The sequence below is a fragment of the Hyla sarda genome, chromosome 13 (genome assembly GCF_029499605.1).
Source record: "Hyla sarda isolate aHylSar1 chromosome 13, aHylSar1.hap1, whole genome shotgun sequence".
In the NCBI taxonomy this organism is placed as follows: domain Eukaryota; kingdom Metazoa; phylum Chordata; class Amphibia; order Anura; family Hylidae; genus Hyla; species Hyla sarda.
This window is the reverse complement of record NC_079201.1, coordinates 7,712,551-7,740,227: the sequence shown is the minus strand read 5'-3', so window position 1 is coordinate 7,740,227 and position 27,677 is coordinate 7,712,551. Positions and strand designations below refer to the sequence as shown.

Below are 27,677 nucleotides of genomic sequence, written 5' to 3'. Positions count from 1 at the left end.
AGAAATAAGAAGTTTTTACCTGCAACCAATCTAGTGCTGGACCTTGTTCGTTCTTCACCAGTGAGCAGCCAGAGGCGGTACCGGACGGTCCACGGCACAGGTGGTGAGGTAGGCGTGCACACAGGGTGAGCTGCTCACAATCCAGCCTTCTGATATTTTCAGTTTTTTTGTGTACATTATGATCATAAAGTGCTAGCCACGTCACGGGCATCTGTATATAGTGGGTCCCTATTGACCCTTGCATAAAGTGGCGCGGCGCTGAGCGGCTACCACCACCACTGCAATGCTAGCGCCTACAGGGGGCAATGGCCCAATGGCAGAGCAGTCTCAGTGCTGCTCTACCAAGTCCCAGGCTCTGGGCAGTGCCACCACACAGACACGGCACCATGGCAGCAATGGCCGCCGCACAGCACCAGTGTGAACAGACACTGAGCAGATGCTCTAGCTGTCCTGGCTGAGTTTGGTGACTCTGCCCTCCAAAGCCTAGGTCTCCAAACTGTGGACCTCCAGCTCCTGCAAAACTACAACTCCCAGGCTGTCCGGGCATGCTGGGAGTGGTAGTTTTACAGCAGCTGGGGGTACACTGCTTGGGGAACACTGCTTTAAAGCATTGTTACAAAACCTGTGGCTCTCCTGCTTATGAAGAACTACAACTCCCAGCATGTCCTGACTGCCAACAGCAGAAGCCTTAGCTCTTTCATCGGTGTAGATCCAATTAAAAATGTTCCATTTTACGTGGGTCGGTAACAGAATACATTTGCTTCTCCACAAAGCGCCCAGTCTGACAGGTTGCCTACATTCTCCCACCATTGCCTTAATTCTCCATCTTTTTTCTGTCCTGCAGGGCAATGAACGGATACGACCCCCCGGGAATACTAGGATCACGGCCTGCCTCTCCCCCCGGAATGCTCCCCCTCAGTGTATGAGCGCAGGAGGAACCCCGAGAACGGACTCTTATCCTTCACTCTTCACGGTTTCTCTCTTTTCTCCGAAAAAGAACAAAAAGATTTGCTACACTTTAACCTGTTCACTGCCTGTTGGAGGGAGGCGACTCTGCTCCGCCGAGGGGGGGGGTTTACGGACAGGGAAAAAGGAGTTCAGTTGTATTTACTTGAGCTGGAACTTGAGGCTGCGCAAAATATACTCTCTCTCTGCCGCCATTTTGGATGCTTGGTAAGCCCCACCCCTGGGACACGGCTTCTGTGTCTTCTTCCTTCCCGTGTCCTGGTTTGCTGTACTGCAGGAGAACTCGGCACAACCACTCATAGCTTATAATAAGTGTGTATTCACCTCGCCCCTCCGAGGCTTTACGACGCAGCAGGCGGAGACGGTGGACGGTCGCTGGCGTCCCACACCTGCTAAGGATGCATCGGGCTTTGGTCCATAGCCTCTGACTCTATCCTCCCCACCTCAGACCAATATTACAGGGTTGCAGCTCGGCTTGTGTCAATCAGAACGTCTATTTTTGTTTGTTTTTCTTCTTTCTCGCCCTCCCTCTTCACCACCTTTTTTTAAACAGTGTTGACAGTGTAACATCTATCGGGCAGTGGTGCATTTTGGGAAAAATAACAGTACGTGTTACTCCCCAGCCCCTCACCTATTGTCCTGTGCCTCTATTCCTGTGGATGCCTAAAATGCAATACCTGCCCTGATATATACATAGATGTTACATGGAGTTGTGCCCCCTTTCCCCCCAAAAAGTAGCGCAGGGTTAGACCGTTAAGACAGCGCCATCTTCTCTTCATTGTCTGGAAAACCTATAATATTGAATTTAATCGGATTGTTGCAATTAGAGATGAGTGAACTTCTCGGCTTGGCGGTCGCTGACATTTCCTGCATAAATGAGTTCAGCTTTCAGGTGCTCCCGTGGGCTGGAAAAGGTGGATACAGTCCTAGGAGACTCTTTCCTAGGACTGTATCCACCTTTTCCAGCCCTCCGGAGCACCTGAAAGCTGAACTATCCATACTATATTTATGCAGGATAAGTCATCAACTGCCGAGCCGAGAAGTTCGTGACGAATCTAATTTACTGTAAGTTCGCTCATCTCTAGTTGCAATTTATACACCAGTCACATCCAAAGCAGCATTCAAAACTCCAGGGCTGTGTTCACCTTAATGGAATACAGAGGCATTTTTCTCATCCGTATTTTGCTGGTGTGAACCCACCCTAACAGGTCCTGTGGGTTACTAGTATAGCGGACAATGTAGCGTTTATATCAGGCACTATACAGGATGTCGGGGGTCAGTGTGTGCTATAGTGGTAGTCAGAACACTGCAGCTTTGGTTGTGAGTGGAGTATAAAACACGATGTAAGGCTGTGTTCACACTACTGTCGGATTTGATGGGCCGAATAAGGCTGCATTCACACCACGTTTTTGCAATACAGTTCCTGTCTCAGGTTTTTGATGAAAAACGGATTCCTCAAAGCCGGCCAAAACTATTATCAAAACGTGTGTACAAATTTTAACCCGTATACGGTTTGAATAATGATGTCCGGTTGCATCCGTTTAAAAAAATAAATAAATAAATAAAAGTATATGTTTTTAACTTTTCACTCCATTATGAATAAAGTTTCACTTGTTTGATTGAAATTCCAAGAAAAAAAAACTGTGCAAAGTCAAAAACCGTATGGTGCAAACCGGATAGAACTGTACGCACATACGGTTCTATACGGTTCCCATTGACTCCCATGTTAAAAAACAAAACATATACGGTTTAATACGGGTTTTTCACCCGGACCAAAAACAGACAAAACCGTACAAGATGTAAAACAGATTCAACCGGACAGATGCAATGTTTGGCATACGGTTTTCAATGGAGAGTCAATGCATACGGTTTTCAATACGGTTTTCAATACGGTTCTGTGTGGTTTTCACATTGAAAACGTATTCGGGAACTGTATTGCAAAAACGTGGTGTGAATGCAGAATGCCGCACTAGTCTTCCCATCAGAATGACAGATCCCGTTATAAGTCAATGGGGGGGGGTCCTTTGCAGGGGTCCGACACAGGAACCATGGCGGTGGTATGAACAGAGCCCAAAGAAAACAAAGCGTCTGCAGAAGTTACTCAACGTTATAAGTTATTCTTACCTATCCAACGATGCCCAAAAGTTGAGACCTCTTTTAATCCCCCCCAATATGGCCGCTCCCACATTAACCTCATTGCCTACAGTGTAATCATTGCAGTATACCATTGCCTTGGTTTGGTCAGAAGGACAAGGGGCGTCCATACATGAAGCACTTTGCGCGACGCAGTTTCTTAACTGCGTTTATTTTTGTTGCGCAAAAGCTTTATGTACAGGCACCCTTGAAAAGAGAAACCTTCGCTAATAAGGTGCAGGGTATTGATTTGGATAAGCTTTTATTTTTCAGTATTGGCGCAGCAGAAGGTAAGCTATATAGGCCAATTTGCACCTTTTTTTTTAAAGGAGATCTGCAGTCCTAGACACTTATCCCCTATCCCCATGATCGCAGGGGGTCGGAACGCTAAGCCCCCCCGGGATCTTCTGTATGGGGGCCCTGGCTCTCCCGTTGCAGGAGGCATGTTGGGCGCAGCATGACGCCGCAGCCGCCATGCCCCCTCCATGTATCTCTATGCGAGAGGTGTAGATGCAGCGTTCGTGTATCCCTGCCTCTCCCATACAGCTGTATGGAGGGGACGTGTAGTCGACGTCGACCTCAGTGAGGTCGTCGACACGCGCATTAGCCGCGCCAATGCCGGCTCCGTCGGTAGGTCGCTATGGGTCCCAGCAGTCAGACCCCCCGCGATCAGACACTTATCTTCTATCCTATGGATAGGGGATAAGTGTCTAAAACTGCAGTACTCCTTTAAAGGGGTACTCCCCAGTAAAACATTTATTTATTTATTTTTTAATCAACTCGTTACAGAAAGTTAGACAGATTTGTAAATTACTTCTATTAAAAAATCTTGATCCTTCCAGTACTTATAAGCTGTTGTATGCTGCACAGAAATGTTTTATTTTTGAATTTCCTTTCTGTCTGGTCTGACCACAGTGCTCTCTGCTGACACCTCTGTCCATTGTAGGAACTGTCCGGAGCAGGATATGTTTGCTATGGGGATTTTCTTCTACCTTGGACAGTTCCTAATATAGACAGAGGTGTCAGCAGAGAGCACTTTGGTCAGACAGAAAGGAAATTCAAAAAGAAAAGAAAACTTCCTGTGGAGCATACAGCAGCTTATAAGTGCAGGAAGGATTAAGATTTTTAAATAGAAGTAATTTACAAATCTGTTTAACTTTCTGGCCCCAGTTAATCATAAAAAAAAATTAAAAAAAAATATTGTTTTCCAGGGGAGTACCCCTTTAAGGCATTAGAGCAGCTGTTACAAAACTACAACACCCAACATGCCCGGACAGCCAACGGCTGTCCGGGCATGCTGGGAGTTGTAGTTTTGCAACACCGAGAGGCACTCTGCATTCGAAAAACATGCCTACTTCCAAAAAAAACAGCACCACACCTGTCTTAGAGGTTGGGTGTGGTATTGCAGCTCGGCGCCAAAACTTCAATATCAGACACAACCAGTAGCAAGGTCTCATGCTATTTCTTTTAATACAAAGGCAGCCATGTTTTTCTACTATGGTACAGTGGCCCGCAAGGGTCAAAAAAGAGTGGATGAAGGTTTCTTTCCAACCAAGGCAATTGGAAATAAAATGGAACCAGCAGGTGCCCACCTACAAAGTAGACAGTAGTCTAAAGAGCACTTTCAGGCCCGGACCCCCTCCCCTTACCCCGATGGGCATCGATTGGTTTGATAGACGGGTAGTTTTCCTCATACGACCACTCCTTTTCTCTCTCTCTCTCTTGGATTTGTCCCTCCGCACATTATTTTTTTTAAAGCACACTTAATTTTATCCTAGCCCCAAAAAAACCTCTATCAAGAATTCAGTCCCCTCCCGTTGTTCTTATCGTTGGCGTTGTGATATGACTGTTTACATTTTTTGTTTTTTTTTTGTTTTTATTGTATATAGATTTGTAAACATAATATTTTTTTGGCCTAAGATATTTGTACATAACTTGGGCTTACGTAGTTCTATATTTATTGAAGATTCTATACGGCATGTTCTAAGGACGGCGGACGAAAAGGGTTTCGTCACAGGCGCGGGTAATAATATCGAAAAAAAAATAATTTAAAACCCGTCTGTGACCTTTAACGGTTTGTGTGACTGTCGGAAACGGTGGCAATTTTGGAAAGGAATAAAAACCAATGTACAAAAAAAAAAAATGTCTGATGTTTGGCGTTGGGGGGGGGGGGGGAGGAGGAGGCATTGGGGTTAAAGTTTATAGAGTCAACAGATATGGGTATTATCCTTAGGAATGGGAAAACAGCGCCTCAACTGTCCCCAGATTGGATGTGGTATTACAAATTGGCTTCATTGACTTTAATGGAACTGAGCTGCAGTACCACAAACAACCTGAGGACAAGTGTGATGCTGTTTTTGGAAAAAGTCAGCCCTTGTTTTTTTTTTATGTGAACCTTCTATAGAAGTGGTCTCCAAAATGTGGACCTCAAGCTGTTGCAAAACTACAACTCCCAGCATGCCCGGACAGCCGTTGGCTGTCCGGGCATGCTAGGGGTTGTAGTTTTGCAACCACGCTCTATAATTTTGTCCTGTTTCAACTTCTTCCTCCATGGAGAACGACCCAGTTATCCCATAGACTTAAAGGAGTAGTCCAGTCCTGAAATACTTATCCCCTATCCTAAGGATAGGGGATAAGTTTCAGATCGCGGGGGTGGGTCCGACCACTGGGGCCCCCCATGATCTCCTGTACGGGGCCCCGGCAGCCTACAGGAAGAGGGCGTGTTGACCACCACACAAAGCAGTGCTGACACGCCCCCTCAATACAGTGCTATGGCAGCGTTCGTCTCTGCCATAGAGTTGTATTGAGGGGGTGTGTCAGCCGCCGCTTTGTGCGGTGGTCAACACGCCCCATTCCCGTGGGCTGCTGGAGCCCCGTACAGGAGATCATGGGGGGGCCCCAGTGGTCTGACCCCCCGCATTCTGAAACTTATCCCCTATCCTTAGGGTAAGGGATACGTTTTTCAGGACTGGACTACTCCTTTAACTTATACATGTGTGGTCCAGACAAGGAATACTCATTCTAGATTAAATAGGTACTGTAATGCATCTATATCATACTTTACAGTGGCACCATATGGCAGCACACTGCTCTGGTAATACAGAAACCTGTGAACTCTCACCTTTACAAGTATCGCACAGTGGACCACCTCTCTACCTTTCCGTCAATTGTAAGTATTCCCGCAAATTGGATGATTTATTCCTGAAACAGTGCCACATCTGTCCGTAGGTTAAGTGAGGTATTGCAGCTCGCCTCTTTATGTTAATTAAGCTGAACTGCATAACGTAGTCAGGTGGAGGCGCTGTCTTTATAAGGAAGCAGACAAGTTTTACACGCAACGCAACTAAATGCGTTCTACCACCATACACACTTATCCGCTTTTCACGGTGTATGATCGCAGCTTTCATAGAAAAGTAATGGAGTGGCAGTCGAGTCTGAGGCCTTTTCTCAAGATCACAGGGGTCCCAGAAGTTTGGACTTCCCAGCCCAATGGTGAAAGAACCAATGTAAGTAAGCGTGGTCCAAGTGGCAGCCACTATGATGTATGTTCACCACCTTTAGGTGCCCTTTTTGCCTCCTGCAATGGTGGTCGGAATACTAGGGCCCGCTCTCGCTGCTATACTTGCCAGTCCCTTGAGCAGTGTTTCCCAACCCAGTCCTCAAGGCACACCAACATTCCAGGTTTTTTCAGTTATTCCATTGGAATAGAACAGGGAAAAATTTAAATCCTGGACTGTTGGTGTGCCTTGAGGACTGGGTTGGGAAACACTGCCCTAGAGCACTCTGGCCCCCTCTTTCCGAGATGGGCAGGAGTGACGGCCTGTTCAGCCAATGACCACCTGAGAAGGGACTCCGTCACGGCTGTGGATAGGGGGGAATGGGTGATCTAACCACTGGAACTCCTCGTGATCTCCTATATAGGGCCCTGCTCTCGCTGCTATACTTGCCAGTCCCTGGAGCACTCTTTCCCACTCTTGACCCTGTCATGGCTGTGGATAGGGGGGGGGGATAAGTGTCTGATTATGGGTGATCTAACCACTGGGACTCCTTGTGATCTCCTATATGGGGCCCCGCTCTCGCTGCTATACTTGCCAGTCCCTGGAGCACTCTGGCCCCCTCTTTCCAAGACAGGCAGGAGTGACGGCCTGCTCAGCCAACGACCACCTGAGAAGGGACCCCGTCATGGCTGTGGATAGGGGATAAGTGTCTGATTATGGGTGATCTAACCACTGGGACTCTTCATGATCTCCTATACGGGGTCCCGCTCTTGCCCCTAGCCCTGCCAGTCTCTTGAGTGCTGGCTCTCTCCTTCTGAGATGGGCAGAAGTGAGGGCCTACTTTGCCAGTCACAGGATGAGGAGGCACCCTGTCATGGTTGTGGATAGGGGATAGATTATTTACCGATAGTACCCCTTTTTTTTTTACCTCCAAACATGGTCCTGGCGGCAGGATATGCGTTTACATTTTTCGGGAGCCCTTCTGATTCTGTGACTTACTCTAAGAGTATTGTGATCTGGAGACGGATTTCCCATAGACTTGCATTGGACATTGGGCAAATTCGTATTCAGATACCGGTTCGGGCTCAGAAGCGGTTGTAAAATTTAAGCGCATATCCTGACACCAAGACCTGGTTAGGTCAGGTTCACACTACGGAAAAAAAATAAAAATTCATTTGCATGAAGTTTAACATGCAGGTGAATAGGTTTTTTTCTCTGAATCCATTCACACTGCAGAATTTTTTTTGTCGGAATTTCCAACAGAATATTCAGAGAAAAAGGTTTGTGGGATCTTCTCCGCAGACGTTGCGGTCTATGGGGATGGCAATGTCTGCGCGGTCCTAGTGGCGACTGATTCAGTCAGAAGCTCTGGACAGAAGTTTTCCGTCCAGAGCTTCTCAAGTCGGTACGCGGGCTTAAGAGGACAGCGCCATTTCTAGTCAAATATCTAGGAACAGTCAGAAAAATGGGCTGTGGGCAATAACGCAGCTTAGTAGGATCGCACTACATCACTGCTACCGTCATATGCCAGAATCCCGCCACAAATTGGATGCTGAAGTATACTTTTTAATGGAGCAACGGCCCCCATTGGGGTGACTCTGTTCGGCCATAGATGGATCGGACTAAATGCAGCTCGGATGTAGTGTGAACTTTCCCTTAGACGTGTTCAACTGTTCTGTGCAAATTAGATTTTTTTTTTCTGTTCACTGACAGCAAGCAATGATATTGCGTATTGTGAAAAATTATAATACGTTGGGCAGATATACCTCCACCCATGGTGAGGAAGACAAAAACGTATAACCGATAAGGGCCTATTAACGCTACGGAATTTCCGCACAGATTCCGCTTGCAGCGGACTCCAATTGCAAAACCCACAGCACCCGACCGATATGTGTGAACACGGCCAAAAGCTGCAAGGTAATTGGTTGCTATGGAAAAGTCTTACAACATAAGGCAGTGTTTCCCAACCAGGGTGCCTCCAGCTGTTGCAAAACTACAACTCCCAGCATGCCCGGACAGCCCAAGGCTGTCCGGGCATGCTGGGAGTTGAAGTTTTGCAACAGCTGGAGGCACCCTGGTTGGGATTGGGAAACACTGACATAAGGGATGTGTTTAGACGCTGCGGATTAGACTTCACAATGTGAACATTACGGAGAGACAAAACGCAGTGTCAATCCGGCCTAAGCTGAATGGTGGCCATGGACAATGCACATAATGAGAGCTGTGAGCTGATTGGTTGCTATTAGAGATGAGCGAACTTACAGTAAATTCGATTTGTCACGAACTTCTCGGCTCGGCAGTTGATGACTTTTCCTGCATAAATGAGTTCAGCTTTCAGGTGCTCCGGTGGGCTGGAAAAGGTGGATATAGTCCTAGGAAAGAGTCTACTAGGACAGTATCCACCTTTTCCAGCCCACCGGAGCACCGGAAAGCTGAACTAATTCATGCAGGATAAGTCATCAACTGCCGAGCCGAGAAGTTTGTGACAAATCGAATTTACTGTAAGTCCGCTCATCTCTAGTTGCTATGGTCAGTGTGCATAATGAGAGCTGTGAGGTGATTGGTTGCTATGGTCAGTGTGCATAATGAGAGCTGTGAGGTGATTGGTTGCTATGGTCAGTGTGCATAGTGAAAGCTGTGAGGTGATTGGTTGCTATGGTCAGTGTGCATAGTGAAAGCTGTGAGGTGATTGGTTGCTATGGTCAGTGTGCATAGGGAAAGCTGTGATGTAATTGGTTGTTATGGTCAGTGCACATAATGAGAGCTGTGATGTGATTGGTTGTTATGGTCAGTGCACATAATGAGAGCTGTGAGGTGATTGGTTGTTATGGCCTGTGTGCATAGGGAAAGCTGTGATGTGATTGGTTGCTATGGCCTGTGTGCATAGGGAAAGCTGTGATGTGATTGGTTGCTATGGCCAGTGTGCATAGGGAAAGCTGTGATGTGATTGGTTGCTATGGCCAGTGCACATAATGAGAGCTGTGAGGTGATTGCTTGCTATGGCCAGTGTGCATAGGGAAAGCTGTGATGTGATTGGTTGTTATGGTCAGTGCACATAATGAGAGCTGTGATGTGATTGGTTTCTATGGCCAGTGTGTATAGGGAAAGCTGTGAGGTGATTGGTTGCTATGGCCAGCGTGCATAGGGAACGCTGTGAGGTGATTGGTTGCTATGGCCAGTGCACATAATGAGAGCTGTGAGGTGATTGGTTGCTATGGTCAGTGTGCATAGGGAAAGCTGTGATGTGATTGGTTGTTATGGCCAGTGTGCATAGGGAAAGCTGTGATGTAATTGGTTGTTATGGTCAGTGCACATAATGAGAGCTGTGATGGGATTGGTTGCTATGGCCTGTGTGCATAGGGAAAGCTGTGATGTAATTGGTTGTTATGGTCAGTGCACATAATGAGAGCTGTGATGGGATTGGTTGCTATGGCCTGTGTGCATAGGGAAAGCTGTGATGTGATTGGTTGCTATGGCCAGTGCACATAATGAGAGCTGTGAGGTGATTGCTTGCTATGGCCAGTGTGCATAGGGAAAGCTGTGATGTGATTGGTTGTTATGGTCAGTGCACATAATGAGAGCTGTGATGTGATTGGTTTCTATGGCCAGTGTGTATAGGGAAAGCTGTGATGTGATTGGTTGCTATGGCCAGTGTGCATAGGGAACGCTGTGAGGTGATTGGTTGCTATGGCCAGTGCACATAATGAGAGCTGTGATGTGATTGGTTGCTATGGCCAGTGTGCATAGGGAACGCTGTGAGGTGATTGGTTGCTATGGCCAGTGCACATAATGAGAGCTGTGATGTGATTGGTTGCTATGGCCAGTGTGTATAGGGAAAGCTGTGATGTGATTGGTTGCTATGGCCAGTGCACATAATGAGAGCTGTGAGGTGATTGCTTGCTATGGCCAGTGTGCATAGGGAAAGCTGTGATGTGATTGGTTGTTATGGTCAGTGCACATAATGAGAGCTGTGATGTGATTGGTTTCTATGGCCAGTGTGTATAGGGAAAGCTGTGATGTGATTGGTTGCTATGGCCAGTGTGCATAGGGAACGCTGTGAGGTGATTGGTTGCTATGGCCAGTGCACATAATGAGAGCTGTGATGTGATTGGTTGCTATGGCCAGTGTGCATAGGGAACGCTGTGAGGTGATTGGTTGCTATGGCCAGTGCACATAATGAGAGCTGTGAGGTGATTGGTTGCTATGGTCAGTGCACAAAATTAGAGCTGTGAGGTGATTGGTTGCTATGACCAGGGTGTGTAGTGAATGCTGTGAGGTGATTGGTTGTTATGGTCTGATTGGCTAATACCATCACCTGCTCTAGTTGTAGACATTAGGTCCGGTCTGGAGCTGTGAGGTGAGGACGAGTCCTGAGGAGATGTGAGGTAAGAGGATGGTGTAATGTATACATGTATGGGGGAGGGTCATGGGGATTACTGGGTCCACCATATTGTATTATTATGACCTCACTGCTGACTGTGTCCACCATATTGTATTATTATGACCTCACTGCTGACTGTGTCCACCATATTGTATTATTATGGTCTCACTGCTGACTGGATCCACCATATTGTATTATTATGGCCTCACTGCTGACTGTGTCCACCATATTGTATTATTATGGCCTCACTGCTGACTGTGTCCACCATATTGTATTATTATGGCCTCACTGCTGACTGTGTCCACCATATTGTATTATTATGGCCTCACTGCTGACTGTGTCCACCATATTGTATTATTATGACCTCACTGCTGACTGTGTCCACCATATTGTATTATTATGACCTCACTGCTGACTGGATCCACCATATTGTATTATTATGGTCTCACTGCTGACTGGATCCACCATATTGTATTATTATGGCCTCACTGCTGACTGGGTCCACCATATTGTATTATTATGGCCTCACTGCTGACTGTGTCCACCATATTGTATTATTATGGTCTCACTGCTGACTGGATCCACCATATTGTATTATTATGACCTCACTGCTGACTGGGTCCACCATATTGTATTATTATGGCCTCACTGCTGACTGTATCCACCATATTGTATTATTATGACCTCACTGCTGACTGTATCCACCATATTGTATTATTATGTCCTCACTGCTGACTGGATCCACCATATTGTATTATTATGACCTCACTGCTGACTGTGTCCACCATATTGTATTATTATGGCCTCACTGCTGACTGTGTCCACCATATTGTATTATTATGGCCTCACTGCTGACTGGATCCACCATATTGTATTATTATGGTCTCACTGCTGACTGGATCCACCATATTGTATTATTATGACCTCACTGCTGACTGTGTCCACCATATTGTATTATTATGGCCTCACTGCTGACTGTGTCCACCATATTGTATTATTATGACCTCACTGCTGACTGGGTCCACCATATTGTATTATTATGGCCTCACTGCTGACTGTATGCACCATATTGTATTATTATGTCCTCACTGCTGACTGGATCCACCATATTGTATTATTATGACCTCACTGCTGACTGGGTCCACCATATTGTATTATTATGACCTCACTGCTGACTGTATCCACCATATTGTATTATTATGACCTCACTGCTGACTGTATCCACCATATTGTATTATTATGACCTCACTGCTGACTGTATCCACCATATTGTATTATTATGACCTCACTGCTGACTGTGTCCACCATATTGTATTATTATGTCCTCACTGCTGACTGTATGCACCATATTGTATTATTATGACCTCACTGCTGACTGCGTCCACCATATTGTATTATTATGGCCTCACTGCTGACTGCGTCCACCATATTGTATTATTATGACCTCACTGCTGACTGTATCCACCATATTGTATTATTATGACCTCACTGCTGACTGTATCCACCATATTGTATTATTATGGCCTCACTGCTGACTGTATCCACCATATTGTATTATTATGACCTCACTGCTGACTGTGTCCACCATATTGTATTATTATGTCCTCACTGCTGACTGTATGCACCATATTGTATTATTATGACCTCACTGCTGACTGCGTCCACCATATTGTATTATTATGGCCTCACTGCTGACTGCGTCCACCATATTGTATTATTATGACCTCACTGCTGACTGCGTCCACCATATTGTATTATTATGGCCTCACTGCTGACTGCGTCCACCATATTGTATTATTATGACCTCACTGCTGACTGCGTCCACCATATTGTATTATTATGACCTCACTGCTGACTGCGTCCACCATATTGTATTATTATGACCTCACTGCTGACTGTATCCAGTAATATTGTATTATTATGTCCTCACTGCTGACTGTATCCAGTAATATTGTATTATTATGACCTCACTGCTGACTGGGTCCACCAAATTGTATTATTATGACCTCACTGCTGACTGTGTCCACCATATTGTATTATTATGACCTCACTGCTGACTGTAGCTACCACATTGTTTTACTTCCGAGGGGAAATATGAGGCAATACGTTTGCAGGCATTAAATCTTCTCACATCTGGGGGGGGGGGTGGGGTGGCGGTGGACATGGGTGACGGGGGGGGGGGGGGTTGGACAGGGTTGAGATGGGATAACAGAGGGGTGGAAAGTGTACGGTACCTTAAGCAAGCCGTCCCGCGCAGCTTGCAGTTCCACGGGAGTCCGGCGCAGACGCAGCTTGTTCCGCCCCAGGGCACCATTTTCGTCTCACTGCGTCGCAAGGTAGAGGGGGACGCTGTGTGCTCAGTGCGCACGCAGATTTACCCCTCACCCTCCCCCCCCCCCCCCCCCCTGTGCCGCCAGTCATAAGCGCGCAGGCCGGGGCAAGATATTTAACCCCTTAACGACCACTGACGTAAATGTATGCCCTGGTTTGGCGTGACTTCCCGCACCTGGACGTACATTTACATCCTGTGTATGACCGCGAGCATCGGGAGCAGTATTATAGTAGTTATATTCTTGTATATAGGAGGAAGTATTATAGTAGTTTTATTCTTGTATATAGGAGTAGTAGAATAGTAGTTATATTCTTGTATATAGGAGCAGTATTATAGTAGTTATATTCTTGTACATAGAAGCAGTATTATAGTAGTTATATTCTTGTACATAGAAGCAGTATTATAGTAGTTATATTCTTGTATATAGTAGCAGTATTATAGTAGTGATATTCTTGTATATAGGAGGCAGTATTATAGTAGTTATATTGTATATAGGGGGCAGTATTATAGTAGTTATATTCTTGTATATAGGGGGCAGTATTATAGTAGTTATATTCTTGTATATAGGAGCAGTATTATAGTAGTGATATTCTTGTATATAGGAGCAGTATTATAGTAGTGATATTCTTGTATATAGGAGCAGTATTATAGTAGTGATATTCTTGTATATAGGAGCAGTATTATAGTAGTGATATTCTTGTATATAGGGGGCAGTATTATAGTAGTTATATTCTTGTATATAGGGGGCAGTATTATAGTAGTTATATTCTTGTATATAGGGGGAGTATTATAGTAGTTATATTCTTGTATATAGGAGGCAGTATTATAGTAGTTATATTCTTGTATATAGGAGGCAGTATTATAGTAGTTATATTCTTGTATATAGGGGCAGTATTATAGTAGTTATATTCTTGTATATAGGGGCAGTATTATAGTAGTTATATTCTTGTATATAAGGGGCAGTATTATAGTAGTTATATTCTTGTGTATAGGAGCTGTATTATAGTAGTTATATTCTTGTATATAGGAGCAGTATTATAGTAGTTATATTCTTGTGTATAGGAGCTGTATTATAGTAGTTATATTCTTGTATATAGAAGTATTATAGTAGTTATATTCTTGTATATAGGGACCAGTATTATAGTAGTTATATTCTTGTATATAGGAGACAGTATTATAGTAGTTATATTCTTGTATATAGGAGCAGTATTATAGTAGTTATATTCTTGTGTATAGGAGCTGTATTATAGTAGTTATATTCTTGTATATAGGGGGCAGTATTATAGTAGTTTGTACATAGGGTAGTATTTTATAGTACTTGTAAATAGGGCAGCATTTACTTTTATTTCTACAAAATTTCCATTAGGAAACATAACCTAGTCAATAATAAATGTTGATTCCCTTTACCGTCTCACCGTTTTATTAGCTGTAGACACCAGTGGATATTGGTTCGGCCCAGTTTGCTCTACAGAAGTTCCACAAGGTAATTCTCTTACATCAGCCTCCGCAGTTCCCGGACGTCTCCGGTAAGTTCCAGCAGAAGAATGAACATGTTTAATCTTCTGGAAGAATCTAATTCCACATCAGAACCTTGTTAGTGGGAACGGAGTAACAGACTCCCATTGAGATAAAGTCGGCTGTAAATGGAATTTGCACAGAATTTCCTTGTACAAATCGGCCCTTAGGGAATAAAAGTAATTTGTATCTTTCCTGTATCAGGTGGTGGTTGCCAAACTTAGTGTTAAGTGTCAAGTAGGTGTGGTTGAGCTGCTTAAAGGGGTACTCTGCTGAAAATATCTTATCCCCTATCCATGGGGGATAAGATGTTATATTGCTGGGGGACCTAAGCTAACTCTGCTGCAGCACCCCTGTCATATGGTGTACGGAGCTAACTCTGCTCTGTGACTGGTGATGCCGGACGCTGCGCCCCCCTCAGATTCACGTCTGTGGGAGGAAGCGCGATTGCTATGTACTAGCCGTCATGCCCCCTCCCATAGATATGAATGGAGGGGGTGTGGCATGACATCACGTACGCTGAAGCTGCAAGCTTCTGTGTTGCCGCTGCTGCTGGCTGGGAGATCACGGGGGTCCCTAGCGGTGGGACCCCCGCAATCTAACATCTTATCCCCTATCCTTTGGATTGGGAATAAGATGTTTTTCGAAGGAGTACTCCTTTAAGTGCCACAACCTGGTAAGCCTCTTTACCTGCCAGCCCCTCCTTGAATTATGTAAATAGCCCTGTATGTCGGGGTTAGTAGGTGAGGTCCAGAGAGGAGGCATGTTAGGCTGCGGAACTTGAGCAGCTCGGCCCCGCCTCCTTGACACTTGGCTGAGTAATTACTCCCATGAGCTCCAGGAAAGGTGCTCTTGTATCTCCAGCTCTTAGCAGCAAATACAGCTGACAGATTCCCTATAATGTGAATTACTTTCTGCCTTCACAGCCATTTCTAATGTGAACAAAGCCTAAATTATACAGTGTTGCTGATGTATCTTAATACTCTTGTTTGATCTGTATATGTCGTCTCCTAGTAGATCTGACACGATTAGACTTGACCTGTGATATAACACATCTGCATACATTATAAGTAACTTTGCCGAAGAAATGTGTTAACCATTCATAGGTAAGGATTTTTAAAGGTCTTAAAATGAAATACTATGTGTTGTGATTTTTAGTTGTAAGTCGCCCCCTAGTGTTCAGTTGTTAAACTATCAATGATTTGTTTTACAGGAAATTTTTTAAGGGGTTTTTGGGCTTGACAAGGTAATTCTAGTGTGTGAGGTTTTTATTTTATTTTTATTTTTTTTAGGTCCCACTAGAAATCGTCCTTTTTGGGGTGTATACACTTTTGCAACCATTTGCAGCGCATGTCATATTTAAAATGCTGCTTTGTATACTAGTCTTTTACTATATGTTCATCCAACGTTAAACGACTTAATAGGTGCAAACTACATGTATGTATCATACAACACGCTAACTAAAATATGCACAATACAACTTCCTATGTGATATAGACACTTTACTGGCATATTTTAGTGTTCTTTAATATTTATCAGTCCCGCAGATCAGTGTTTCCCAACTGTGGTGCCTCCAGCTGTTGCAATACAACAATTCCCAGCAAGCCTGGACAGCCTAAAAGACAATAGTTTTCCAGCAAGAGTGCCTCCAGCTGTTGTAAAACTGCAACTCCTAGCATGCCCGGACAGCCGAAGGCTGTCCGGGCATGCTGCGAGTTGTAGTTTTGCTAATACTGGTTGTGTATTGTGCTGCATGCCGCCGAGGGCACAATATTTCTGCCACTTTTACCTATTATCATGGCTTACTGACACTGATTGCAGCTGTCAGTAAGTGAGGCATATGTGGAGAGGAGCTGGTGCTATTATGACTAGTCTGCATCCCATCGCCTTCCTGACTGGGGCTCCAGAAGGAAAGTGGAAAGTCTGCACTGAAAATTTCCTTCGCGCACATTCCACCAGCAGAACTTGCCAGCGCTAGGATCGCTCGGTAGTGTGCTGTCTCATAGACTTGCCGATGCCAATTTACCGGGAAAAAAGTCATGTGACTTTTTTTTCTTTCTTTACTTATTGTGGGGGGGTCTTCAGTTTTTATTAGGGAAAGGGATTTTGTTTTTATATTAAAAGAACAAAACATAATAAATGGAAAAGTATATCCCCCAGATAGCTGCCCCCTATATGAACTAGCCTCCCTATTAGCTAGGCAGGAATTTAGGAGAGAGCGCGTGCGCCGCCCTCGCCATTAGGTAGGCAACAGAATTCCCCCACATTGAGTAGGCATCACCCCAGATCCGGGACGTTTGCAAGCTATGCCTGCCGGTGGGGGTCCCACCGGCAGGTATCTGGTTAGGTATTGGGGACATTTGCACGAGTGTAAAGTGTTAAAGTAGGTACATAAATAGAATTAAACATAAAATTTGGTTAAAACATAGCTGCAAAAAAAACTAGACTGTAAAAAATCCAGATAGTGTATTCTCCTAGCAAGGAGATAACTGTGTCTGTTCAAGTAGTATTGTATCTTATGTGACACCAGTGAATGTAAAAATGTGTTATTCTTTTTTAACTTTCTTGGTTTGGGTGATTATCGAAAACAATTTCATTGTTACTGAGGAAAGGGCCCGGTGCCCAGAAATGCGTCTGAAATGCCAAATCCACATCTTTTTCACCCTCCTTATCCTCAGGGCTAAATTTCCAAAATGAGGTTGTTTTTTTGTTCAGGAATCTTTGGCAACTGTCCCTCCCATAAACTACTATAGGAGGGGAAAAAAAAACCACAATATGGGTTTCAAATTGGCGTTTTTCTGGCATCTAAATACCTTGTCCCAGCCCCGTGCAGTTAGATCGCAGTACACGTTGTGTATGAGCGGCCATGTTATGTTTCTCTACTATGTTGCATTAGTTTTCTGTCCCCTTATTTATTTTATGGGGCTGCCATGCCACTGGGTCAATCCCTCTGTTGGCTTGGTATCGTGGTGATGGTGGTTGCCGCCCAGCCCTATGCGTGTTTTTTTTTTTTTTTTTTTTTTTTTTTTTTGGGACCCACTCTTATCAGGTGGTGTTGACATGGCGAGTGGACTTGCATGTTTTGATCGAAGGGTGCAATAATAACCTGTTTCTTTTTGAAATTGCGCTAAGAAGCAAATAGATCATGGTACAGGTTGCGGATGTGTGGCCATGTTTTTGTTTTTTCCTTGAGTTCCAGCCCTGTGCATGACCGACCCTCCATTCAAACTTCCCCTCACTGTAATGAGGAAGAACAGTGGGTTTAGGTTCCCCCCATTTTGGTGATTTGGTACGGGTCTCTGGGGATAATGTTCTGTGTCACAAGCGTTATTGTCATTTGGTTTAACGTTGCTTCTTGGCCTTTTTGTTAAGATCATGTGTAGTTGGTGGTGTGGAAGACCAACAAGGCAGAATGGTGGAAACCTGCTCCTGTCAGTGGTTTTGTCTTTGCAGACAAGGGTGTCTACGTGGCAGTCGTACCAAGGTGTTGCGGGGCTGGTGCCATAACACCAGTACAGTGCTGCCCCAATGAGACCTGTGCCCTTCAGGTCTGGTCATTGGGCCGGAGGGTGTAGAGCCGAGGTACTTTTGTGCCTCGGGGAGTGGTGATCCTAAGGTGCCAAAACTGACTGGGTGGATGGGACCCACTGAGTTGAAGCACTGCACCATTACTCTTCACCTTGGCACTCGCGTTGCCTTTTGGCTAGGATCAGGAAAATGTTTATAGATCCAGTTGGATGACTGGGCAGTATCTCGTGGAATTGTTCACTTCTTTATTTGTATATCCTTTTTTCACTGTTCACTGGGATGGTCTGGGTGCAGTATCCTTCCTGGCAGTCTAGGGGAGGTGTGTGTTGCCTCCTGGTTCCTAACCTTCCTGCAAACCCTGGGCATCTCTGCTTTAGCTGAGGTGCCATCAGTATATTGCTCCTTGGATAGTAACATAGTTTATAAGGTTGAAAAAAGATCAGAGTCCATCAAGTTCAACCTATAACCCTAATGAGTCCCTACTGAGTTGATCCAGAGGAAGGCAAAAAACCCTCAGACTAGAGGTAAAAAATCCTTCCCGACTCCAAATATGGCATCAGAATAAATCCCTGGATCATCGTTCTGTCCCTATAAATCTAGAATCCATAACTTGTAATGTTATTATTCTCCAAAAATGCATCCAGACCCCTTTTTGAACTCTTTTACAGAGTTCCCCATGACCACCTCCTCCGGGAGAGAATGCCACAGTCTCACTGCTCTTACAGTAAAGAACCCCGTCTGTGCTGGTCTAGAATCATTCTTTCCTCTAGATGTAGAGGATTCCCCCTTGTTATAGATACAGTCCTGGGTATGAATAGATCCTGGGAGAGATCTCTGTACTGCTCCCTGATATATTTATACATAGTTATTAGGTCTCCCCTAAGCCTTCTTTTTTTCTAAACTAAATAACCCCAATTCTTATATTTCTGGGTACTGTAGTCCTCCCATTCCCAATGACACCTTAGTTAACACTTAAGTTGATGTTGGGAGCATTTTTGTCCCTTTAGTAGCTTCGGCGAAAAGGGACATCGAACCCAGACCCTTGCAGGTGCCTTCTGGCCTGGAGGGGAAAGGGTAGGTTTGTTGGGGGGCCTTGCTCCTTTTGTAGAAGGGCTTACGATGGACTGCATCCATCCGCTTGAATTTTTTATTGCGATTGGTTGATAGAGAGCACGTTCCTCGGCCTCTTAAAAAATAAATATAAAAAAAAGTGAAAATTTTGGATCGCAATGGGACCCAGTGTGAGTTTTAAGCTGCAGAAGAATGCTGCATGCTGCTATCTTGGTTATAGATACTGTAGGACTCTTACGAGGTCTCTTTTTGACTCCAGGCCTTTGTTCAAGGTTGTTCTGGTAGCACGAGAATCATCTACACAATATTAGGCAGGTGTTTGCTTTTTAATTCATGAAAATGTTTATTAAAGCGGGTATGTGATACAGATGTAAAGAACTGTATACAATATAAAATGTACCAGCAGATAAACCTTACAAACAACCTTTGAGCTAAATCTCCGTCACAAGTTGAACAGTGAAGGGACGAAGGAGAAATCTACTTGATGATTAAAGGACCTGAGTGGGCATCCTCAGCCAGGAGGGAAGTATGTGAAATCCGTAGGGACTACTCAGTAGCTGCGTTTGGGGAGATTTATCAAAACCAGTGTAGTGGGAAAGTGGTGCAGTTGGCCATAGCAATCAAATTGCTTCTTTCATTTTTATTTATTTTAAGAGTTTTGATTGGTTGCTATGGGCACCTGCTCAACTTTCTCTCTGCACAGGTTTTGGTAAATCTCCCCAATTGTCCGCATATGTCTGGCAAATCAACGAGATTAACTCTTGTCTCCACCTTTCATTAGGCAGGGACCTGGAAATTGGGGTACCAGTGTTTGACTACCAAGCTGGGTCTGGTAAGCATGCAAGTTGACGAAAGCAAAACATCATGTTATTGGAGGAGGGCCCAGGATGCCTGCTTAAAAAACAAAATGCAAACTATACTTCCAGTATTGCTGCTTCATTGTGGTACATGACATCAATACGAGGGGGCTGCAGGGGAGGTAAGTATCGTGTTGTGAAATATTTTTTTTAATTTTTTTTTTTTTAGCAAGCACTCTGTCTGGGCTTTTTTTTTTTTTTTTTTTTCTTCTCTTAAATTTTCAGCATTTTCAGGCAAGTAGCTTTTAATGTTATAGCTGATTTTTGTATATACTCTTACTATACCTGTTTGCTAGAAGATCCAAGCCAGCTGCTAAATCAGGGATTTTTCAAGCAGTGTGTCTCCAGCTGTTGCAAAACTACAACTCCCAGCATGTCCATCTTGCAACAGCAGGAGACACTGTTTTGGAAACGCTGCCCTACATCATTCTCCCCCCCCCCCCCCCCCCCCCTCCTCAGGGGTATATACACCACCTTTTTATCTTGTGCAGTTTAAAACTATCCTCTAAATAGCAAGGAACATTGCTATTATTAAGTTGAGGGATTGGGAGAGAATGACCACCCATCACCATTTGTAATATAAAGAGAAGCAGCACTGTGCACTGGTTAATTTCTTTGTATAACTATAAGGGTCGGAGGTGTTTCTAGTACAGAGCTTAAAATCACTTACAAAGTCATGAGGGTTTATGAAACAAATGTGCCTACAGCCGCCACTAGGTGGAGCTTATTGCATACTGTTTCTACATTAACCTTAATAGGGGTTTCCCCCACCTCCCTTCTTTACAATGCCTGCAGCCACCAGTACTATACATAGAGACAAGGAGGCCAACCAGGGGAGCTGATGCGCACTTCCGGACCTATACTGCATGGCCACCACTTCTAGATCAGTGATGGTTGGCTACCTAGGTCAGTGTTTCCCATCCAGGGTGCCTCCAGCTGTTTCAAAATAGTTAGTTTTGTGACAACTGGGAACATCCTGGTTGGGAAACCCTGACCTAGAATATGAGCAGACAACAAGGGGGGAAGAAGACGACAGATCTGCAAGTGTAGAAATATGAAAAAAAATGCTTGTCATGCCTTACATCCCATGTGTTCACCAATGACGGCGCCAAATTGCTGCGTTGCCATTCTAAACCACATAACAGCGTTTCATGGAGCCATCCATTTATAGATAGTTTTATCTAGTTTCTAATTCTTAGCCAGCCTGCATACACACCAAGTATAAGATAAAGGGCCTCAGTAAAGGTGGCTGTGTAAGTATGCAGGTGTCTTATCGGATCACACAACTCGTAAAAACTTAAGCGGCCAGCCTCGTAGTCCAGGAATATCCCCAACCTCTGAGATAATGGCTTATGGCCAACAGGAATGACATGTCTGTCGTGTATAACAAAATACTGATTCAGATACCTGCACAGACCCCATGACTTGTTACTGTGTCCAATGAGTGAGTGGTAGCCTTTCCGCGCGATGCTGGGATAGGACATTCCTAGCCTCCAGTTCCCGGCCGGACAGGTCTCCACTTCCAAGAAATGTCTACCAGAACAGAAGCTTCTGATACCTAAAACCTGGTTATGCTGAAATCTCTCGGGTAACTTCGGACAGTTCTGCTTGAACTCTGACCCAGACGCACTTTTAAGGTCAGCGGTAATATGTAGATCATTAGAAGCCGTGTTCACATTTAACACAATATCTGGTGTCTGCTGGACGTAAAAAGCCCTCTTCACATTAGTAACAACATCTGAAAGGGCTGTGTGTACAGTCACCGAGATCAAACCTATGTCCACGTCGCTCCTGTCCTCCTTGACGGCCTCTTTAATGTCCCCAGTGTCATGTCTGACTGTCTCCCACCTCTGTAAGACAGGCAAAGGCTGTGCCATGGTACATAGCTCCTCTATATCCTTTATATCTCTGGACAGGTTATCGATCTTCATTTCCAGCTCATGAATGACCTGACAGACTGAAGCTCTGGCTCGCTTTTCCTGGTTGGCGATGTCCTCGAGGATCTTGTGTTCTAGGGCGTCCAGCTGCTTTCTTGTGTCTCTAAACAATGCAACAACGCTCTCGGTAATTCCAGATACTTTTTCCTGGGCTGTCCTTAGATATTTTTGTAGGTCCTCTACTCTTTCCTCTGTAGCCTTTTTGTTTCTGTCCAATTCCTCGACAACATTTCTTAGTTTTTCTTTTCTCTTATCTGAGGCTTCAGTCAATGGCTCTACCTCGTGTCCTTCATGTTCTTCAGAAAGAGCGCAGGTGACACAGATGCAGGCTGCGTCTTTAGAGCAATAAAACGCAACAGGTTTCTTGTGAGTGGAGCACATGAAGTTCAATTTGGTAAAGACGTGCTCCTCTGACTTGCTGTGGACTCTCAAGTGCTTATCGCACAGAGAAGCGTCACAATTCAAGCAGGATATCACAGCAGGTAGAGGCGAGAACGTGCAGTCTGTGCAGAAGATGTTGTTGTCTCCGATTACAGGCCGTATCTCTGAGCGCTCAGGACCTCCGTGAAGCTTCTCTCCGCACTCGGGACAGGTATAATCTCTAGAACCCTCCAGGGTATCCAGTACATCATCGATACTCTTCCCATAGTTGTGTCCACATCTCAGTCTTGTAGGATCCAGACATTCATCCATCTGGTCAGACGCCATTCTCAGAAAATCATTGAAGACAACTTTCAAACGTTTCAGAAATCTAGTGGAGCTTGTTTTTCTGTGTTCCAAATCAGGGCGAGTCTGTAATGTCAGACCTCACCTAATGAATTATTGTTAACCGGTTCTGCTCCTGGCAATACTAGAATTTATGTTCTATAAAATACTTAAGTGGTAGGGAACGTGGATGTTTCTCCTTCATTAGCTCTTTTTATAGTCTTCTAATACATTAGCAGTCTGAGAGATGAATGATATCTTCTATTTCTCTCTGGCCGTGCCAGGAAATTTTGTCATTTTAAAAATTGTATGTGCAAAAAATATTCTATGAAATGAGGGTTATGCTTGGAGTAGTAGTCCTTTAATAGATCTCTCGTGGCAGGGTGGTGTAACTAACCCGGTGTTCTCTGTGACCTAACTACTATAAAGCTGTTCCCATATGCAAATTCTTGACACAAGAATTCTGTGAAATGACAATACATAGATGCTCTGGTACTGAATGTTTGTTTTTAGCCAGAAGAACGGACACTTGGTTACTAGAACTATATATTTATATTTATGTTTATTTTTTTAATATTTTTAATGGTTTTCTTATAGAAGCTTTAATGAATGTTGCAATCTTTTGTGGTGCTTCTTGGCACAGGTAAGTGTGATGACTAAGGAAGATGCAATATGTTCTCAGTCCAAAGTTATTAAAACTACTGATTAGGATTTTCACAGGTTGGATCACTATGGTGCTATATGTAGAACTTTCTTCACTCGCACATATCATTTCTGCCATGTGATACCTGGAAGAACACATATACATCAAAAACTTCTCAAGGCGTTGTAGGCAAGCTGTGCGAAATCCAACCGGAGACCAACGAAGACATTAGTGTATGACGGAGAGGTCCTTGTTCAGCCTTCTCTCTGATGAAGACTAAGTTCTTCCTCTTGAGGATAAAGAAAAACATGTAGCACGATATTCTCACAGCATAAACAGAAACAATGGCCCAGATCTATAAAACCGTGTAAAATAGAGTGGATAGGAGATACGTTTAATTTTGGTAGTAGAAGAAGGAAATTACTCGCGGCACTCGATGGTCATGCTTCTTTCGTTTCTTCCACAAGAGGTAACTTCACATGTCGGGAGGGGGTAGAAGTGAAATGGGAAGACAAGTGTTCGTTTCGCGGCTACAAGCCGCTTCTGCCGGTCCGGCAGAAGCGGCTTGTAACCGCAAAACGAACGCTCGTCGTTTTAAGAGTAGAACACTCATTAAGACTGCAGAATAACGTGATATGACCTTAATATGGTCTGTAGGATTTCCCAGGGCACGTTAGTACTTGGGAGGGGTCCGTGAGTTGTTCCTAGGTAGGATTAATGACAAGGAAAGTGCCTCCAACTGTTGCAAAACTACAACTCCCAGCATGCTGGGAATTGTAGTTTTGTAAAAGCTGGAGGCACCCTGGTTAGAAAACACTGACACACAGGCTGCTCTACACTCTGCTGGCAGCACACGCCTGTCTACCCCAAGGGCTTGGCAGGGACTCGCAAGCACTTTACAGATTCCACCATTAGATGGTAGCAAAGCACATTGTAGAGTCCTTAGAGCCAAAACTTACAGGAATTATGACACTTTGCAACAACACAGCAATCCTATGCCAACCAACGGAAGCCGGATCAGTACAGAGGGCAAGTTTTATCACCATACAGTGAGTCCCACCAAACCGCGATCCCCTGCTTCTTCCATTTACAGCTATGGTCATGGCCTGCCAGTAACTTTCAGCTGGTAATGCTGTCTCAGTAGCCAGTGATCGGGGCAGTTGGGGACCCGGGACACTGTTCCCTCTAAATCGGTCAATACAGAAAAGCAGAGCGTAGATATTACAGTACAGTGACCTAATAAGTTGTAAAGAAGCCAAATATACAAGGCACACAGGGATTGTGCTATGTAGTATACTGGATGCAGGCAGTATACCATGAAATGTAAAATTCCTACACTGATAATTTAAATTATGCCGATTGCCAAGTCAGGGTAAAACATGTTACTAAGGTGTGTGTGTGTTTTTGACACAATGTTCTGTGCCTCCGTAGCGCAAATTCGACTTGAGAAGCTCTTAACCATGTGCTGGACCCCATTGGATCCAATGATCCAAAATATATCACCTAGTGACTCTATTTCTATCTGAAAATCAGTCTGCTGCGGTTTTCAATTCTGGCCAAAAGTTGCATAGGTGACTCTATTTGGTTCTGAGCTTTTTCCCACCAGATCCTTGCCACAGAGGCACAAAACATGGTGTGAATGTATCTTTAGTTCCCCTCTCTGACTAATTATGTATTTATGTCCCCTTTTTAAAGGAATTATATAAAAATAAAACTCTTACAAATAATTTTTTTTATGTTCTCATAACATTTACTACACTTTCCTGTTTGATCCCTGCCGTGTCTACCTTATTTTTACTTCCCTGTAGAGATGACATGCCCATGACCTGATGCCGATCACTGACTTCTGCAGTAGATGGCACAGCACCCAGACGCCAATGTACATCATCTCTGCAGGAAAGACCAGAGAGGCAGCACTGGACATAGATAAAACAGGTGGGTATTGTGTTATGGCGGCGGGGTGAGAGGTGCAGGGCAGATGTTGTTACCCTAGGGGCAGATGGTATTAACCCCTTGTGTTTGTGATGCCAGGGTGTGGTTTAGCCTTAACCACCCAAAGATATACCGCTGGATCCTGGGATAGGCACGGGGGCAATGAAGACACCGACGCCAAGTTACGGACAACGGTAGCTTTTCTGAGGGTAGACAGATGGAACAGTCTATGCAGTACAGCCAGAGCCCAAGGAGGTGACAGAGACTACACAGGTTTGCTGAGACTTGAAGTAGACAGGAGAATTTAGTGCTGGCCATGCTGAGTAGGCAGATGACAGGACAGTTTTACTTCAGTTTACTTGCACTGGACTTGAGGCTGCGGGCCTGGACTTGAGGCTGCGGGCCTGGACTTGAGGCCTCCACTGCTCCGGACACACTATAAGAACGACTGACCTCAGCTAAGACTTGGAGCAAAAGAGAAAAAGACTAGCTCCACCCAGGATTTATATGGGGGAGACTGTCAGGGAGCCCATAGGTATCCTTTGGGGTCAGCTGGTCACTAGTACCTCCTGGGTCACATGGTACATTTATTAAAGCTACAATACACAATATAATCTATTTACATGAGGGAAACAACTGCAGGGGGCCCTTGGGACACTGCCTGACAGGGCATGGAAGGTACAGGGAAACACCATCCCTTATCGGGCTACAATAGTAGAATTTAAGTAATTGTGCCTCTCTAATGATGCCACTTTCTCACGCCAATGAGCTGTGGCACCATACCCTGATGACTTGTGCCGCTGATAAACTGTACCCCTAAAAAATGTGTCCTTAATGATCAGTGCCAGCGTGAACTGTGCTACTTCCACAAAATCTGTAAAACAGTCAACTGTGTCACCTTCCCCTCTAAAGTGTTTAATCTGTGGCTCTCTAGATGTTGCCATAAGTTTGTAGTTTTGCACCATCTGGAGAGCCGCAGCCTGTCCTGGCTCCTTTGGTCAGGTCTGGCTGCTGTGTATGCAGGGAGCAGAGCGCTTTCTTGTGTCTCAAATAAGTCATGAGGGGATTAGGGGCCCATTTAAAAGCTGGAATATGGAACTGAATACAGTAAGGCGGAAAATTTGCTTAATGTCCGCAGGGACGTTACGCAAATTTACATGTTCTGCTAGGTCCACTTGGAAATGTGCCATCTCTTTTGACTGCAATGCGTTTCTGAGTGAAATCTGCAGAAACAATGAACATGTTCATTGTTTCTGTGGATGCCGAAATTGGGATTTCTGCGGTAAACGTTTCCGCCTTGTGCACAGTGCAGCAGAATCCCATTAACATCAAAGAGACTTTGCTGCAGTGGAATTTCCAGGCAACTCCTGAAACTCCGCTCTGCATTCAGGACAAGCACAACACTTTGCACTCTGCCATGTAAGCTGTGTCTCCAGCACGTACTTAAAGGGGTATTCCAGGCAAAAACTTTTTTTATTTATATCAACTGGCTCCAGAAAGTTAAACAGATTTTGTAAATTACTTCTATTAAAACTTAATCCTTTCAGTACTTATGAGCTTCTGAAGATAAGGTTGTTCTTTTCTGTCTAAGTCCTCTCTGATGACACGTGTCTCGGGAACCGCCCATTTTAGAAGAGGTTTGCTATGGGGATTTGCTTCTAAACTGGGCGTTTCCCGAGACGGGTGTCATCAGAGAGGACTTAGACAGAAAAGAACAACCTTATCGTCAGAGGCTCATAAGTACTGAAAGGATGAAGATTTTTTTTTAATAGAAGTAATTTACAAGTCTGTTTAAATTTCTGGAGCCAGTTGAGATATATATAAAAGTTTTTTGCCTGGAATACCCCTTTAATACACTCCAGACTGAAGCTGTGTCTCCAGCACGTACTTAATACACTCCAGACTGAAGCTGTGTCCACATCTCGAGCTTACAGGATCTCTGTAAATGTTCAGACAGGTGGAGCAGGTCGGCTCTTATTTCGGAGCAGCAGATGCCATAGCTGAAGGCCTTGATATGGGACGGCAGGTAATGAAGGATATGGCTCTTTTCTTATGTAGCTTGTTCAGCTAGAACTCCACCTCCTATAAGGCATGAGTTTCCATTTCTCATGAAGGGTGTGGAGTTCTTGTCTCATAGTTCGTTAGTTTGATGACTGGTCTATTAACTCTTGAGGATCCTC

General features: G+C 44.5%; 3 protein-coding genes across 26 annotated transcripts in view; 2 read left to right on the top strand and 1 right to left on the bottom strand.

Annotated features, from left to right (window-relative positions):
* Positions 1-5,225, top strand: part of NDEL1 (nudE neurodevelopment protein 1 like 1) — a 103,395-nt gene extending 98,170 nt beyond the window's left edge. For all 5 annotated transcript variants that reach the window (XM_056549585.1, XM_056549584.1, XM_056549581.1 and 2 more), the window contains one exon: positions 845-5,225. In XM_056549585.1, coding sequence (XP_056405560.1) covers positions 845-926 — 82 coding nt within the window. In that variant the 3' untranslated portion in view covers positions 927-5,225. The remainder of the gene's footprint in view (positions 1-844) is intronic.
* Positions 5,226-9,367: 4,142 nt separating this feature from the next.
* The window catches only part of LOC130297590 (nuclear factor 7, ovary-like), a 60,938-nt gene continuing 42,628 nt past the window's right edge, over positions 9,368-27,677 (top strand). For 4 of the 20 annotated variants that reach the window (XR_008849604.1, XR_008849601.1, XR_008849602.1 and 1 more), the window contains exons 1-3: positions 10,039-10,981; positions 14,736-14,835; positions 25,374-25,500. The gene's annotated coding sequence lies outside the window, so the exon portion shown is untranslated. Of the gene's footprint in view, positions 9,986-10,038; positions 10,982-14,735; positions 14,836-15,838; positions 15,931-23,547; positions 23,566-25,373; positions 25,501-27,677 lie in introns of those variants that run through there. The other 16 variants (XR_008849603.1, XR_008849605.1, XM_056550226.1 and 13 more) reach the window with 12 other exon arrangements.
* LOC130297592 (E3 ubiquitin-protein ligase TRIM39-like) lies at positions 21,054-23,382 on the bottom strand. Its single transcript, XM_056550235.1, has one exon. It carries the CDS (start codon positions 22,923-22,925, stop codon positions 21,462-21,464), a length of 1,464 nt encoding a protein of 487 aa, XP_056406210.1. The 5' UTR covers positions 22,926-23,382; the 3' UTR covers positions 21,054-21,461.

Coding starts and splice junctions, on each gene's coding strand:
- LOC130297592 (XM_056550235.1), bottom strand. CDS start 22,925: ATGGCGTCTGACCAGATGGATGAATGTCTGGATCCTACAAGACTGAGA.